The following is a 16,890-nucleotide window of genomic DNA, read 5'->3' as shown; positions in this document are numbered from 1 at the left end:
AATTCTGATCTGATCTGCTGGAAGCATTTTAAGTCAATGAATATGTTTTTTTTTTTTCCAGATCTAATGACAGGGGATGAAATGTAGGCATTTATGGTGCAGAAATGAAAGCATCACACCTCTTCTCCAAGGTATAAGAGGTTCAAGAGCCAGCAATCAGCACAGAAAGCGACTAACTTTTGGAGTGAAAGAGTTTCATTTTCCTTGATTTTTCTGGAATGTTAGTGTACCATCAAGAACAAGTGGTGCATTGTAAAACTCAAAAAGCTTAGAGAAGCGACAAGGAGGAAATGACTGAACCAGAATCTGAAAACAATCCACATTCACCATGGTAATGTATGACCATACACATCTTTGGCATCTGGTACCTTCTGCCTTCCACATATTTAGTCCAATGAAGAAGCTTCATGAGCACAGGCAAGGTAGAAGTAGTTGAAGGTGGAGAGCTGGCAGAATTGTTAGAACACTGGACGAAATGCTTAGCAGTATTCGCCTGCTGCTACATTCTGAGTTCAAATTTCGCCAAGGTCAACTTTGCCTTTCATCTTTCAGGGTCGATAAATTAAGTACCAGTGAAACACTGGGGCTGATGGTAGTTGACTAGTACCCCTTGCAAGAATTTCAGGCCTTGTGCCTATAATAGAAAGGTAGAAGTAGTTGTGAAGAAGTGTGCACAACAATGCACACCTGAATTTTTTCAAAGTGGATTCAAGAGTTGGGGTTCAGTGATGATGTACATGCATCGCCTGTGGTGGAGACTATGTAGGGTAGTAGCTTTATATAGAGGAAGAGTTACTCTAACATGTGAAATTCATACGACCTAGAAAAGTTAATAGAAAAATATATGTTTACTTTTAAATTAATTCGGAGAATACTTAAATATAGATATGACACCCTTTGCAAATGGATTTAACAGACAGAAACTGAAGAAGGCTATCATATGTATCTGTGCAAGTGTGTTTGTGCCTCCTTGGCATCCTGTGATAATTATAAAAGTATGTCACTGTCATACAAGCAGTGACATTTGCTTCCAAAGGGAAATATTAGATTGTTTGGAAACAAATAAGGATGATTGAGGGCAGATAGGGCATCTAGCTGTAGAAAATTAGAAAATCTGCCTCAACAAATTCCATCTGATGCATACAAGCATGGAAAAGTGGACATAAAATATTTAAAAGCATCTCTATCTCTTTTTCTTTCTCTTTCTCTCTCTCTACACTTTGTTTCAAATTACTAATGGCGTAATATCTTTTTATTTTATTTAAAAACCACTTGTTGGAATTCAACAAAATTTTCACAGAATGATGGCATCAGTTATATGCACATGATGCATAAAAATGTGAGGTTCTGTAAAACAACACAGAAACTATGGCCATGCACCAAGTTTATGCAAACTTTCACAGATTCAAATTATTAGCAAGATGTAATTAAAATTCATGTAAATAAGAAAATACCAATTTAATTGTTTGATGCACATACTGAAATGAACACATACAGTCATAAGCATGGAAGAAATAGAAATAATCAAATAAACAGCATTCAAAAATGATTGGTGACCTGGTTAGTAAGGGATAAATGAGCTTTTGTTTGAAATAAGTTTGAAAAGGTGCTGGTCCATGGAATATGCTAATTTCTGGATCACCTCTGATGTTATACCATGAGACACATCCACTGTTGCCTACCACAGTTCATTCTTGCTCCTAAATCGTCAATTCTCATTAACTCATCACTTTAGAATACTCCACAAGTTTTCTATTGGGTTTAAGTCAGGGGAACAGGCAAGCCACTTACTTCATCCTCTGAGGTTCACAGAAGCCTAATTACTGCAGATACTCTGTAGTTATCCTTGCTGAGTGCGAGGGCACATTATCTTGCATGAATATTATGGTTGTCTTGAAGGTGATCCTTTGCTTTTTTATCCAAGGTTCAAGGTGCTCCTTCAGAAAGGCCATATAAGCATCTGCAATCATTTTAACACCATTCAGCACTTTCCATGAACCAACCATAATACCTCCAATAATACCTATTCAAATCGTGATGCCTTCTCCCCCATGTTGGCTTCTCAAGTGTTGATGACGATCTGATCCATTTAAAACATATCCCTTGCTCCAACCATCAGTTACATCAACGTTTGCACGAGTTTCATCCCTGAACAAAACTTTTGAAAGGTTGACCTTCATGTCAGTTTCTACCCATTTCAGACGATTTTGTACGTGTACCTTATATAAAGGAGGCCCTTTTAACTGATGTCACTGGTTTACTGAGCTTTTTCAGAAGATGACATCGGATAATTCTGGACACAGTTGTTTTGCCAATGCACTTGAAAAGTTCTCCACTTGTAAGACCTGGGTTCTTTACAGCTTCATGCCTAATTCACAACAGAGAACTCTGAGAAACAACCCTCGACTGACCCTTTTTGGCTCTCTTATGTCTCTTCGTAGGAGATGTAACAAATTTTTTCACAGTTTGGTGATATCTTCCAATTATTCTAGATATTTCTAATGTTGATTTACCTTTTGCAAGTTCAGAAGTAATAACAGGTTTCTCTAAAGTAGTTAAATCGCATTTATGACCCACAATTACATGATTATCAGACTACTCGTTAATAATTTGGAACACTGAAAGTTCATGGAAATCATGCAAATGGCTGCAGTTTGTTTACACTTTCGCAAAACCTCGTGTTTTTTACACACCACATGCATATAACTGCTGCCATCATTCTGTGGAAATTTCATTGAATTCCAACAAGTAGTTTTTAAGTAAAATTTTTAAATGTTAAGTTATTAATAATTTGAGACCCTGTGTGTGTATGTGTGGATATGTTTTTTCTGCGATGGTTTTTGGTAAGCAGCATCGATTTTTACAATTCTGTAAATAATAATAATAATAATAATAGTGTTTTATAAGCTTTAAGCTTATAAAATACTATTATATATATATATAGGCACATACACATATATAACTACATGGGAATCAAAACTGATTATTCTTAAAAAGGGGCAGGGAATTGGCTTTCACAATTTTGCATTAATTCTGACAATTTTCAATATCAATTACATTCACTGAAGTGTTGCAACACTACAGGGGTACTATAGCCTTTCCATCAACAACTTTAATAGTTGCTCTCAAAATTAAAAACTTGCTTTTCAAACCATCATTTTATCCCATATTTTAGAGTTCCTAAAAAAGAATCAAATATAGTCAACCATATCTCATATTAAACTTAACTAGTGAAAACCATGAATACTTAGGAGACAATCTTGCAATATTGTCTTCATAGAGATACAGGTATTGGTATGTTGTAAAGAAATTTGCTTCCCAATCACATTTTAGGTTCAGTTCCACTGCATGGTACTGTAGTCCCAGACCAATTAAAGCTTTGGTAGTGGATTTGGTAGACAGAAACTGTAAGAAGACCATGAGGTATGTGTGTGTGTCTCTCGTTGTGTTGACATTGTGTAATAGTTGTGAATGAGTGTCACCATCATACAAACAGTGTCATTCATTTGCAATATTTTGCAAGAACATGACTAGCCATGGCGAAATATTGATTTGCTTGGAAACAGATGAGGATTAGTGACAGGAAGGGCATCCAGCCATAGAAAATCTGTCTCAATAAACTCTGATTCATGCAAATATGGAAGAGTTGACATAAGAATGATGATTCAAGGGATGATACACAGAGATGATTACTTTCTCTAGCTATATAAATGGACTTCAGCTTACAAAAAGACATTAATCATAGAACAGTTTGGTAAATGTCAACAGCTAGGTATATTGATTCATTGAGAGATAAGTACTCTGAACTGAGACAGTGAAGTACCAGCAACAGAATATAAACCTTTTATCCTTCAGTCTGTAAGCTAACAGCTCAGCCAATTATACTTCACAAAACTAAACAGTATAAACCAATTGTCTATGTCAAAGACAACAGTGGAATGACTACGAACTTTCTTCTAATACCATCATATACTAGAGTAGAAGTTTATACACTGTATATTGAACCAATATAAGTTCCTCAGAAAATAAAAGTTCATATGAACCTTTATTAACAGTAAATGTGTCATTGGTAAAAAAAAGACAGTTTGAATATTGTATCAAGAGTTGTGTTTCATTATTTTCATTGAGAGAAGGACAGGGACTCAACAGGTGATATGAGATCAACCAAAATATTCAATAAGCAAATTATTTTAGAAAATTTGCCAAAACTGAATTACATACCCATGGTATTCTTTAATGGATCATCAGATTCTCCCTGAAAAATGAAGATACAAAATGTCTTACATGACTAACAACAACAAATGAAAGAAAATACATAGAGTAGTATTACTTTTTCATCTTTATATTAAACACAATTGTGAACGATAAGCGAATCAAGCTATTTTGTTCTCAAATAGTTTTCAGATTGAGAAATTAGTGGAATTTGTAACTGATTAACTTTAACAAAGACAAGCAACTACTGAACTGTGAAGTAAAATTATTTTCATTCATATTATTAAGTTAAATATCATGCCTAACATAATTATCATTTGTGAAGTAAAAGCATAAATTCCCACTGAAACAAGTAATGTGATGTAGCTAAAGTATTAATTTAAAACAAGTCAGTTTACCTGCAGAGCAGCATCAGTTTCTTTGTTTGTATCTAAAGTAGTGGCAGGTAGCTCTTCCACAAATTGGTCTTTATCAGAGGTGTCATTTCTCAACATATCTGATGGTTTGGTATCACTTGAAAGTAGTTGATTTTCAGAAAGATCTTCCACAGAAGTTTTGCCAGGGAGCAGAGAGTCAGTGTCTGGATTTGTGTTTGAAAAGACACCAGATGTCTCTGCATCTTTCTGAAAATTAAAACACAGCAATTATAACAAAATAAAGCCAACTAGAATATAAATAAATAACTTATTAGATCTTAAAGAAAAAAATATTTAACTAAAGCTGAAATTTTTATCATGTCTCTTCTATATTCTGTTCTATATTTTAGAGATGAAGAATTCTGTATATTATTTACATTGGATGAATATGTGTCCTCATCCTGTTTGTTGTTACCACAATGTTTCAGCTGATTTACTCTCCAGCCATCATCAGGTGTCCTGGTACAATTTTGAACCCAGCCCTGGGTTCTCATTCCTAAGGTATTTTTTTTTAATATAAAATTCACTCTATAATTGCCCACAGGCATATAGCAAAGAGCACAGGCTACTAAGCTCAAGATTCCGAGTTCAATTTCAGGCAGTGCCTTGAATAATGATAATAATATCAGCAAAAAAAAAACCTTAGGAATGCAAACCCAAGGTTGGGTTCAAAATTCTACTAGGACACCTGATGAAGGCTGGAGAGTAAATCAGATGAGGACACATATCCGTGCAATGTAAATAATGTCTCTTAATTGTATTTCACATTGTACCTAAAATCTACCAACTTAAATTCACAGCTATCTTCATCAATGAAAACATTTCATTGATGAATGGGTCAAAGTTGCCATTCAGATAACACCATCATAAGTAATTGACCATCCATACATTCATCTCTACTCATTATTCCTGGTAGGATCATGGGGTTAGAGTCCTCAGGTACCTCCTCCACAGGGTCCTATCAAAAGCAACATCTTCTGGTTGGATCCCTAAGCACAGCCAACTGAGACTATCTTTTACTTGTTTTAGTCATTAGACTGTGGCCATGCTGGGGCACTGGCTTGAAGAATTTTTAGTCAAATGAATTGACCCCAGTGTTTATTTTTTTTAAAGCCTAGTACTTATTCTATCAATCTCTTTTGCAGAACTACTAGGTTATGGGAACATGGACACACCGGTTGTCAAACAGTGGTGGGGATCAAACACACACACACACACATACATATACACATGATGGGCTTCTTTTAGTTTCCATCTACCAAATCCACTCACAAGGCTTTGGTTAGCCTGAGGCCATAATAGAAGACATATGCCCAAAGTGCCATGCAGTGGGAAGCAAGCCTCTTATCACACAGCCACGTCTGCACCTGGATATTATCCAACCATGTCATTCTCGGTCCACCCCCTTAGGCCTCCTGCTGGTTGGCTCAGCTTCAGGAATGAGTCTTGTGATTCTTTCCTGTGACATTCTAATCCCATGTCCAGAGCTGTGACCTCCCAATGCAGAGAAGCAGCCGTCAACCTGGAGAGATTCCCTGATCTCCAAACAGCACATCCAGTTGAGCAACATTACTCCAGAGATCATTCAGAGAAACCCCATTTTGCAGGAGATAAGTAATTGACAATACTGAGAATTGACAACCATGAAACAGGAAGTGAAATAGTGATATATATATAGTGAATCTAGGCCACCACAACAACTTTCACCAAATAACACAAAGAAAATGGAAAATATATCATATGTCATTGTCACTGAATACTTTAATTTCAGGTAATGAGCCATGGGTAAACCAGATCCATCCACTACTGTGAGTTGAACCTATGTTACAGTTTATGATTACTCAAATCTCACCAGCCTCCTGAACAGTCAAACACGTCTCCAAATAAGAGTGTTATAACTCAGAAAGTAGCTTTTATATTTTTGGCACCATGACAAAGTAAGTCATCTACTTCTTATGACAAACAATGAAATAAATGATAAGCACCACTACCAACAGATGACATTCTAATTACTAATTACTAACAAATGGAAGATAAACAGAAGAAATTAACTAATTCATAAAAAAAGATCACAAACTTCACCAACCTCATCCATGTCTGCAGTTGATTTATTTTCTGGAAATTAATATAATTAATATAATTAGCTCAGAGATATTAATCAGTTACGTGTATCATTACATGACAAAATAGTGTATCACACATCTGAACACAAAGTAAAATAGTTTAACACTGCAAGGCCAGATATAACATTGAGGTAAATACACCACTATAACATATTCAATTGTATATTAGATAGTCATAACACCACAAAACAAGTTGCTGTTTTAGGATTAATTATCCTGTTAACATATGTGCAGTTATGGCTGTGTGGTTGAGAAGCTTGCTTCCCAACCGTGTGGTCTCAGGTTCAGTCCTCCTGCACAGCACCATCAGCAAATGTCTTCTACTACAAGCTTTGGGCCAATCAAAAGCCTTTGAATGGATTTACAAGAAGGAAACTGAAAGAAGCCTGGTGTATAGATATATGTTTGTCTGTGCATGCACGTGTATCGAACCCTTGATTTGTCATCCCTTGATGGTTGTAAACAAGCATTGCCATCATAGAAGCAATGTTGTTTGTTCTCAGTCTTCGACAGAAACCAAGTGTGGCCATGGGAAATATTATATTGCTTGGAAAGGCATCTGGACATAGAAAATCTACCTCAATAAATTCCATCTGATCTATACAAGCATGGAAAAGTGGATGTTAAATGATGACATAGGCAGGAAGGGTTTCAAAGCACAGTTTACCATATCCTATATTTTTGTCAATGAGTGACACATAAAATGCACCTGTCTTGGTGACACATAAAAAGGCACTCATGTTAATGACACGTCAAAGGCACCCACTTTGGTGACATGTTAAAGGCACCCATACTGGTGACTCATTAAAGGCACCCACATTGGTGACATGTTAAAGGCACCCATGCTGGTGACACATTAAAGGCACCCATGTTAGTGGCACATTAAAGGCACCAGTGTCAGTGATATATTAAAGGCACCTATGTTGGTGACACAATAAATGCACCAGTGCAAGTGACACGTTATAAGCACCCATGATAAGTGACATGTAGAAGTTACCCATGCCAGTGACATGTTAAAGGCATCCTTGCTGGTGACATGTTAAGGGCACCCATGCTGGTGACACATAAGACACCCAGTACATTCTATCCAACCATAGAAACCAAACCAAAATAGACTGGAACCTGGTGCAGCTCTCTATTCTAGTTCTAGTCAAACTGTTTAACCCATGTCAACATGGAAAATGGATGCTAAATGATGATGATGATGATGATAGGACAGGAACTTGTCAGCTCAGCAGACTGAGGTAAGTAGTTTTCTAGTCCAAAATGAAATTGTCGTGACTGACAAATTTCTCAGTATCATCACCAATGCTGTTACTGGAATCAGCAATGGAATTTTAGATACCCTCAACAACACTAGTCAATATAGACACATATTCACACAGGTACATATATAGCATCTATGTTTAACTTTTTAGTTGTAGACCTGTGATACTTACGAAGAACATCTGTAGGTTCACTTTCTTCCTGGAATTTATCTTCACTCAAAACCTAAAAATGTTAAAATTTAAAATAAACTTACAGAAACCTCTGTATAATCTGTTATATATAATAAGAATAGGGAAGAATGAAAAGAAAAAGAATGCTATAAGAAAATTAGGAAAAAAACATTACATATGAAACCATGGTCAAACATCATTGGTTTAAGTGTAATTTAGCTAGAAGAATGATACTCAACAAAATTTTCTTGGTGTATTTCATATAATTCATTTGAGTGGTGCTACAGTGAAGATAATTAGGGAGTGGGGAAAAAAGCTATGAGGAATAAAGGACTAAAAGAAACTAGTGAAGATAATTAAAGGGTTGAGAAAAACTAGGATATAAAAACAACATTATTACCTCATTTTCTCCCAAGTCAGTTGCATCTGAAAAACAGAAATAAATAATAATAATAATAATAATAACCCTTTTGCATTTAAACCAGCCACATCCAGCCCAAATATTCTGTTTTATGTCAAAACTGGTTAGATCCAGACTCTTAATCTGCCAGACGTCATTCTAAAAATAAACAATCACATGATTGAAATCTTGAAGCTGTGAGATAATGCATGATGGATTCAAAAGAATCTGGATAAATAAGCATTACATTTGACAGAATAATCTGAATGCTACAAAGTTAATGGTTTCAAACTTTAGACAAGGCCTGCAATTTTAACAGGAGGTGGATTTGGGTAGCTGATCGCATCAACTATCAACCATCCCACCCCCAGTACTTGACAGGTATTTATTTTATTAACCTTGAAAAGATAAAAGGCAAAGTCAACCTAGATGACACTTGAACTCAGAACGTAAAGAGTTGGAAGAAATGCCACCAAGTATTTTGTCCGATGCCCTGACAATTCTGCTATATTGCTGTCTTAACCCTTTAGCATTTAAATTACTGTCAAATGCAAAAGCCTATTCATTCATATTGTTTTGAATTAATCATGCATTATCCTGTAGCTTTGAGATTTTGATGAGGTGATTGTTTATTTCTAGAATGTCATTGTAGGTACAAGAGGCCTGATCTGGTCAATTTGATCATAAAACTGGTAGAATATTCGGGCCAGATATGGCCAGTTTAAATGCTAAAGGATTAATAATGATAATAACAATCAATTAAGAGAAAGAAAAATTTAAGTGAAAGAGAATATGTATTATTGAATTAACAAGTGAACTTTCACATTAATTGTACATTGACTTTACAGCAAGTACATTATTACAGCCGCACCATAAAGTTCAAAGGTTACTTTCAAATTTGCTTTTGTTTTGTTTATAATATTGAACTTTTACAATGCATTTGAGACAACAAATCCTCTCCTATTTCCATACATCATAATACTAAAGAGCTGTCACTGTATATATTATTCACGTCAGCAATGACCTTGCTAATTCCCAGTAGTCAGTGGACAGAAAATTGTTTTGTCATGCAATTTATTGTCTTCCTGTGAGATCTATAAAGCCAATTCAGATATTCTGAATGCTTGATGACTTGCACCCAACCGAGAGTTGCTTGAGTTTGTAGACAGCTTATATGCGACTACAGTCTTGTCACAGACTCAGATATAAGGGAATCTTGTAGTGTTCAACTTTTCTTTCAGACCATGATATATTTAACTATGCAATTCCTTCTTAGATAGACTTCAGAGACCTGCATTTTCATGAATTTGACAAGTAAATCATTGTTCATGTACAAGAGCTAAGACTGCTTAAAGTAGCACTCATCAAAAGATTTCATTGAAATTTTGTCTTTGGTATGCTATGCATATACCATAGAGATAGATAAAACATTTTAGCAGATGTTAAACAAACAAAAGAGCCAGTATGCAACCCTGAGGTAGACTACTTTATAATATCCATGTGCATCCATTTTTGCTATCCAGAATTGTAAAGAAATGTCTACTTCCAATCATAACAAAGATAAATTACATGAAATTCATACCCTTTAAACTGTATATCATTTAACAATAACATCCGATCGTAGCCGTTTGCCAGCCTCATCTGGCACCTGTGCAGGTGGTACGTAAAAAGCACCCACTACACTCATGGAGTGGTTGGCGTTAGGAAGGGCATCCAGCCATAGAAACATTGCCAGATCAGACTGGGCCTGGTGCAGCCTTCTGGCTTCCCAGGCCCCAGTTGAACCGTTCAACCCATGCCAGCATGGAAAGCGGACGCTAAACGATGATGGCAGTTAATCATATCATATATAAGCGGATGTCAGATCAACAAAAACTGCTCCTATAGTATACCACTTCCTCTGTGTATTGAGTGAGATTAAATACTTGGCTGCAGTTAACTTTCCAAAATAAAATCAAGAACACAAATGTTCTTGCAACTATCAAAGATTTTCTTTGAATTGCACAAACACTATTTTTAATGTAAATCATAATAAAATATTCATCACTCCTGTACTTATAAGGAAGTCAGTCAAGAGTACTACCAAAGATAATGGAACTTCAAGATAGCTAAGACAAAATGTAACTCACTGGTTGGAACTGTATCTGCTTTTTCTTTACTTCCTTCAGTATGTTCAAGAGTTTCTCCTTCACTTTTTAGAGCCTGTGTAAATAGATAAAAGTGATGTCTGCATTGCTAGGTTCATATATATCACAACATCTATACACACACACACACACACACATATATATATATACACAGGGTGTCCAAGAATTAGCTATCTATTTCAGTGAAATCAGACAATTGTTTAAAAAACTCACTTTTATTTATATTTATCATGATTAATATGTGCTAAAAGTGTATAAATTTTAAATTTTGTCTATATTTTTATAATTTTATTTTCATTCCTGTTGGATCCCACCTATCTATCCACGAGAGCTTTTTCTTTCTTTCCTTTTTTTTTTCCAGTTTGGCTGCAATCATTTTCTCTACCTCCACCCCCAGGATAGAGCAACAGTTTAGCTGAACTTAAAGAATGCATTCAGTTAGCAGTGCAGGAGATAACTCCTGAAAAACTTCGAAATGCTTCAAAAGATAGATTTGAAATTCTCAGGGATACAGACGGAGCACATATTGAACATTTTCAATAAAGTTTTGATGTAAGGTTTATAAATCTTTTTGTTTTGGTATCTGTCAGTTTTTTTTTTTTTAACAATTTGCCCAATTTAATTGAAATAGAATAGTTAATTCTGAGACATCCTGCATGCATGTATATTGCTAACTTAGGAAAAGAGGGGGACATTATGCTTTTGCAGCTCCTTACACCTGTAATTTCAATACAGCCACTACCCATCATTTATATTGACAGATCAATACCTAAAAGTAAATACAGGTGGGAAAGAAAATGAAGGTCCAATTCAAAAGCTTTATTTTATTAAAATGAAGTGTTATTACATACATTCCTACTGAAAAAAGAAAAAAAGAAATTTAATAATGAAAATTTTAAAACAGAAGTATTCAAAGAAGTGTTTCCATCCCGTATTGTAATTTATATCTGTCCATGTTGGTTCAATACTTTTACAGTCTATATAATTAATTTTGATAAATCTGACTAAATACTTTTTTTTTTATACAGCATTAACACTAATAAAGAAAAAATTTTAAAAAACAGTCCATATAATATACAGGAGATATTTTTTCTGGGATTTCATAGTTAAGAGTTAAGTAGGCATTATTTATGAATAAATATGGCACTCAAATTCACTGTAACATTACACTGCTTTTACCCTATAATTAATTCTTTGTAAGCCTAGTGGGTCTCTTTTGCTGAACCGAGAAGTTACAGGGACGTAAACACACCAACATTTGTTGGCAAGCAATGGTGGGGGGACACACAGACACACAAACACACACATATATATATATATATATATACAATGGGCTTCTTTCAGTTTCCATCTACTAAATCCACTTACAAAGCTATGGTCAGCCCGAGGCTATAGTAGAAGACACTTGTCCAAGGTGCCACACAGTGGGACTGAACCTGGAGCCATGCGATTGGTAAGCAAGCTACTTACCACACAGCCACTCCTGTGCCTATATGAAAGAAATAAAATAACCCTACGCAGATGTCACAGTAATTTAATCAGCAGGAACCAAACCGAATTTCACACATAAGTTTTATCTCCTGGAATCGATTTTAAGTCAACAACATTTTTGTTTACTTTTGAATGATATGTCAAGTGAAAGGGCTATATAAATATATAAAACATTACTGGCAGACAGCTGCAGAAGTAATAGATGCTGAATTTTATGCAAGTATTCTGCAAGAGCACCAACTGTTGCAATCAGACAAAAATTTATTGTCTATATACACACATAAACACACATTATATCATGTTATATTATATATAAATCAACCAATTGTCACAAACAGCAAAATAAAAGAATGACAAATTATTATAATGGAAGACCAAACTTTCTTCATATACTTTTAACATTTTCTATCTATATGGAAAAGTGAATGTATTGGGTCATCCTATAAATAATGTGGGTTTTTTTATACTTCTTTTATTTTTCAAAATTAAGATAAACAAAATTCTTTTTTAATCTAAAATATACTCTCCTTCATTTTCCACAATGCTCTTCTATCTATCTGGTAGACTTGCAAGGCTCCTCTTCCAAAATTCACTTGTCTGTGACAAAAAATACTCCCCCAATACTGTTCTGACCTTGTCTACAGAATTCATATTTTTTCCACCCAAAGGATTTTGAAGACTGTGGAATAAATAATAATAAGCAGGGGCAATGTGGGTGGAGCATCGCTTCCCATTCAAACTGCTCCAGCCTTTGGAATGTCATCCTCTTTGTATGTCACCGAGTATTATACTGATGGAAGAACACTTTTCGTCTTGAAACCAAAGATGGTCATTTTCCTTCTGCCACTGATTTAAGCTGCTCAAGCTGCTTGCAGTAGATCTCCTTTGGTTTGAGTTTAAAAGTTCAAAATGGACTAAACCTTTCACATCCCACCAAACAGATAACAACACCTTAGATGGATTAAGACCTTCTTTAGCCTGGGGTTCCAGTGTTTCTCCTTTCCCTACCCACTGTTTTCAGCGCCTGACACTTTTACAGTCCAAAAAAGGTTCATTCGTGAGACATGACAGCAAAGAAGAGCACACATTCACACTCTGCACAAAATTTTAAATTCAGAAAGTTTGTGAGGAACCCACTGACCCAATTTGCTGACTTTTCTGATGGCATGCAGGTGTCGATAAATGGTTGAATGACCAAATTCAAGCTTTTCTGCTAGTTCCTCAACAGTTACAATGGGATTTTGTTCCACCAGGGTTTGCAGGACGTCCTCGTTGAACTCTACAGATCTTCCAGGATGAAGCTCATCTTCTAGAGTGTAATTTCTAGCTTGGAATTTCTGGAACCACCATTGATACTGGCTTATGCTTATTGTCCGATCCCCATATACTGCATTAATATTCCTTGCACTTTCTGTTGCATTGTTGCCTCTATTGAACTCATAAAGTGAAATACACCAAATATGCTCCTTTGTCACTTCCATTATAGCTTTGAAAAAATAGTTGTTCAAATCGAACCACACTCTTCAAAACTAGCACTAAGAATAAGTACAAGATAAAATTACTACCTGCTTTTATAGCAAGTTGATGCAGGTAGTTTATTCTGTCCCCCTCCAACTTTTAGGTCATGCAATTGAACATAACTGCATTATTTATGGGATGACCCAATGCATGCTATGTCTTGACTGCACTTTTTCTGCTCAAGCAAATTGTTACAGTATCATCATTTCATATTCCCATTACATGTTACCATGGATTCAACAGGCCATAGAACCAGGTTTTTCTCCAATGTCTCAGTTTTGGTATGGTCATTGGAGTAATATGCCAAAGAAAAATCTGTTTTCTACTAAAAATCTTTATAAAATTTTTTATGACAGTGGAATATTCTCTCAATTAAAACCCCAATTTTACAATCAACACATTGTAAAAGCTATACATGATATAGAATGAATATCATTGGAATATGCAAGAGCTAAAGAGTTAGTGTATAGAAACAGCACCCTTTAAAAGTAATTAATAAATTATTGCATTATCATTTAGTTTTTTCTTTGTTTGTGCTCACATCACCTCTCAATGTCTCAAGACTTATTTTCTCCACTTGGAACTCCCAGCACAATTCACATCTACAGAATCACAGAATTTTACAAATCAAATGCAAAACAAAGCTGCTTTTAATAACTATAGAGGAAATGGGAGAGAACTAATTAGGTCAGGGCTTCTCAAAGTGGTCCAATTTGACCCTTGGTGGTAAATAAAGCTTTAGGAGTCCACAGGAGGTAATTTTACATGTTTATATTTAATGAGAATCCTAAAAAAACACACTCATATGCTTGTAACTGCGAGACTGTCCCCCTCCTTTCTCCCCAACAAATCAAGCATTCCTCCCTCTAAATCTATGGTACCACGCAACTAAGGTATTCATCTCCAAGTAACATGGTACATTTTATATCCCAGACAGCCCCCTCCCACCCAAACCACTTCCATTCCTCATCATCCCTGCCCACATTATTTCAACCAATCACTACCCTTCTGCGCCTTCAGCCACTACCTTTTCTCACTCCTGCTTTACTCCATTCTAAACACTTCTTATCTGCTATCATTCTCAATACCTTCCCATATCAACCATCATAACCACCTAATATAGCCCCTTATATATCCCTATCTCTCCCTCTCCACAACTATATCTTGCACATCCGTTGAATTGTTTTGGGGATCAGCCCTACCTTCTGTTCTGATCCCCAAAACAATTTGTTTGAAAGAAGTAGGCTTCTTTGTCATGCAAACAGGTGGCACAGAGTCCTTTTTGGAAGCAGTTATTAAAGGTAGAGTTCCTGGCTGGACATGTTGATTTTGGATGAATAGGCCCATCACACCTGTAACAGGATTGTTTTCCTGCAGCTGCCAGAACTTGAGGACATGAAGGGTTCATTATTCACAAGTTCCTTGCATCCTTATTGGCCACTTCCATTGTTAAAACAATTTTTATCAAAGAGTCTAGGTCATCTTCAGTAGATTCAAGTAACCATGGACGAATGGTCAAGAAATTTATTCCTGAGACAAAAGCGTTATGAATTGATAAGTCACAGTGTTGTTCTGCTATTAGAAACTGTATGTAATACTTCACAGCAAGGTTTTTCAGGTCTAGCAGAAACCTTTCTATCGATTGGTCTTCTGCTTGAGTGTGGTTACATAGTCTGTGTTGAGACATAATAGAAGAGGTTTTGTTGATAAATTTTTTAGGTTAAAATCTAGTTTAACACCTGGCCACCAAAACAAAACAAACCATGTTGGGAGAGGACTTTCGGAAAATTCACACAATCTGATTTTTTCCTCTTAACTTTCAGGAAAACAGGTACCTTTTAATGAAAGTTTACACAAATACCTTTCAAAAGGCACAGATTGCAATTATAAAGAAATTTGTGAGGAAAACTTTTTCCAAGGGGGTGGGGAGAAAAGTTTCGGATTGGGAAGACCACATGTTTTTTATTCCCCCATCGGCCAATTTTTTGTCCCACCCACTCACTTTGGCCAATTTGTCATTCTCCTCACACACACACATCCCCCAAGTCTGGCCAATTATTTGCATTTAAAAACTATGGGAGGAGCCTTTTAGGTAAAAAAAAAATTGTAAATATTTTCAGAGGAAAAGGTGTGATTTAAGGGAGAGCTGTCTGTTGTTAGCACATCCCAAGACAACCCTCCTCGTTTCTTTCACACTCTCGCATGTATTGATGTTTTTCAATATTTTTCTTTCCACATTTACGCTATAAAAAAAAATTGAAAATTTATGATTTTTTTCAACCCCACTCACCGCCCCTGATTGTTTCTGTTTATAATTTAAAATAATGGAGAGCGTGAGGTCATTTCTGGCATTCCTCCACAGTGATTTTTAAAAAATAGGTATGTAAAAGATAACTTATTTTATTGGCATACTTTTATGTTAGAAAATGTTTTTTCTTGCACACACACGGCCTTGCTTAATTAAGATGGGGGTAAAAAAATCACCACTTGTTTGTTGATGCTTATATCCCACCAATGGATACGAGTGTGGTCCATTGGTATCATCATTAAGTGGGAAGTAAAAAAAAAAAATCATAAATTTTTCCAAACGGTTTTTTTAATTAAAAAAATGTTCCTCATCATTTCGAAAGCTGTGCTGAAAAACAATTGGAAAAATCTGTGAAAACGGAGAAATTCCAACATATGTGGTCTTCTTGATCCAAAACTCCTCTCATCACCTCATCGGAAAAATTTTTCCCCAAAAATTTCTTTATTTATTGTAATCTTTGCCGTTTGAAAAGTATTTGTATAAACTTTTATCAAAAGATATACATTTTCCTGAAAGTTATTAAGGGAAAAAATTTTATCGTGTAAATTTACCCAAAATCTTCTCCGAACTACCTTGAGAAAACATTTCCCCCACAAATTTCTTTAGAATCGTAACCTATGCAGTTTGAAAGATATTTCTATAAAATTTCATCGAAAGATATCCATTTTCCTGAAAGTTACGAGGGGAAAAAAATTGGATCGTGCGAATTTTCCGAAACTCCTCTCCCCACTTTTGGTTCGTTTGCGCAAATTTTGGTTTTCAGATTCTTTTACTACACATTTTTTACACCTATTACACATGACTTTTTTTCGTTTTGCTTTTTGTTTTGGTAGCCA

General features: G+C 35.5%; 1 protein-coding gene across 2 annotated transcripts in view; it reads right to left on the bottom strand.

Annotated features, from left to right (window-relative positions):
* LOC115220826 (scaffold attachment factor B1) overlaps window positions 1-16,890 on the bottom strand; it is a 34,805-nt gene that overhangs the window by 16,812 nt on the left and 1,103 nt on the right. For both annotated transcript variants that reach the window (XM_029791000.2, XM_029791001.2), the window contains exons 2-7: window positions 10,720-10,792; window positions 8,591-8,616; window positions 8,191-8,242; window positions 6,715-6,743; window positions 4,611-4,835; window positions 4,222-4,255 (exon numbers count right to left, since the gene is read on the bottom strand). In XM_029791000.2, coding sequence (XP_029646860.1) covers window positions 4,222-4,255; window positions 4,611-4,835; window positions 6,715-6,743; window positions 8,191-8,242; window positions 8,591-8,616; window positions 10,720-10,792 — 439 coding nt within the window. The remainder of the gene's footprint in view (window positions 1-4,221; window positions 4,256-4,610; window positions 4,836-6,714; window positions 6,744-8,190; window positions 8,243-8,590; window positions 8,617-10,719; window positions 10,793-16,890) is intronic.

Source organism: Octopus sinensis, linkage group LG17 (assembly GCF_006345805.1).
Source record: "Octopus sinensis linkage group LG17, ASM634580v1, whole genome shotgun sequence".
NCBI classification, from domain to species: Eukaryota; Metazoa; Mollusca; class Cephalopoda; order Octopoda; family Octopodidae; genus Octopus; species Octopus sinensis.
This window is presented reverse-complemented; position numbering and strand designations above follow the sequence as displayed.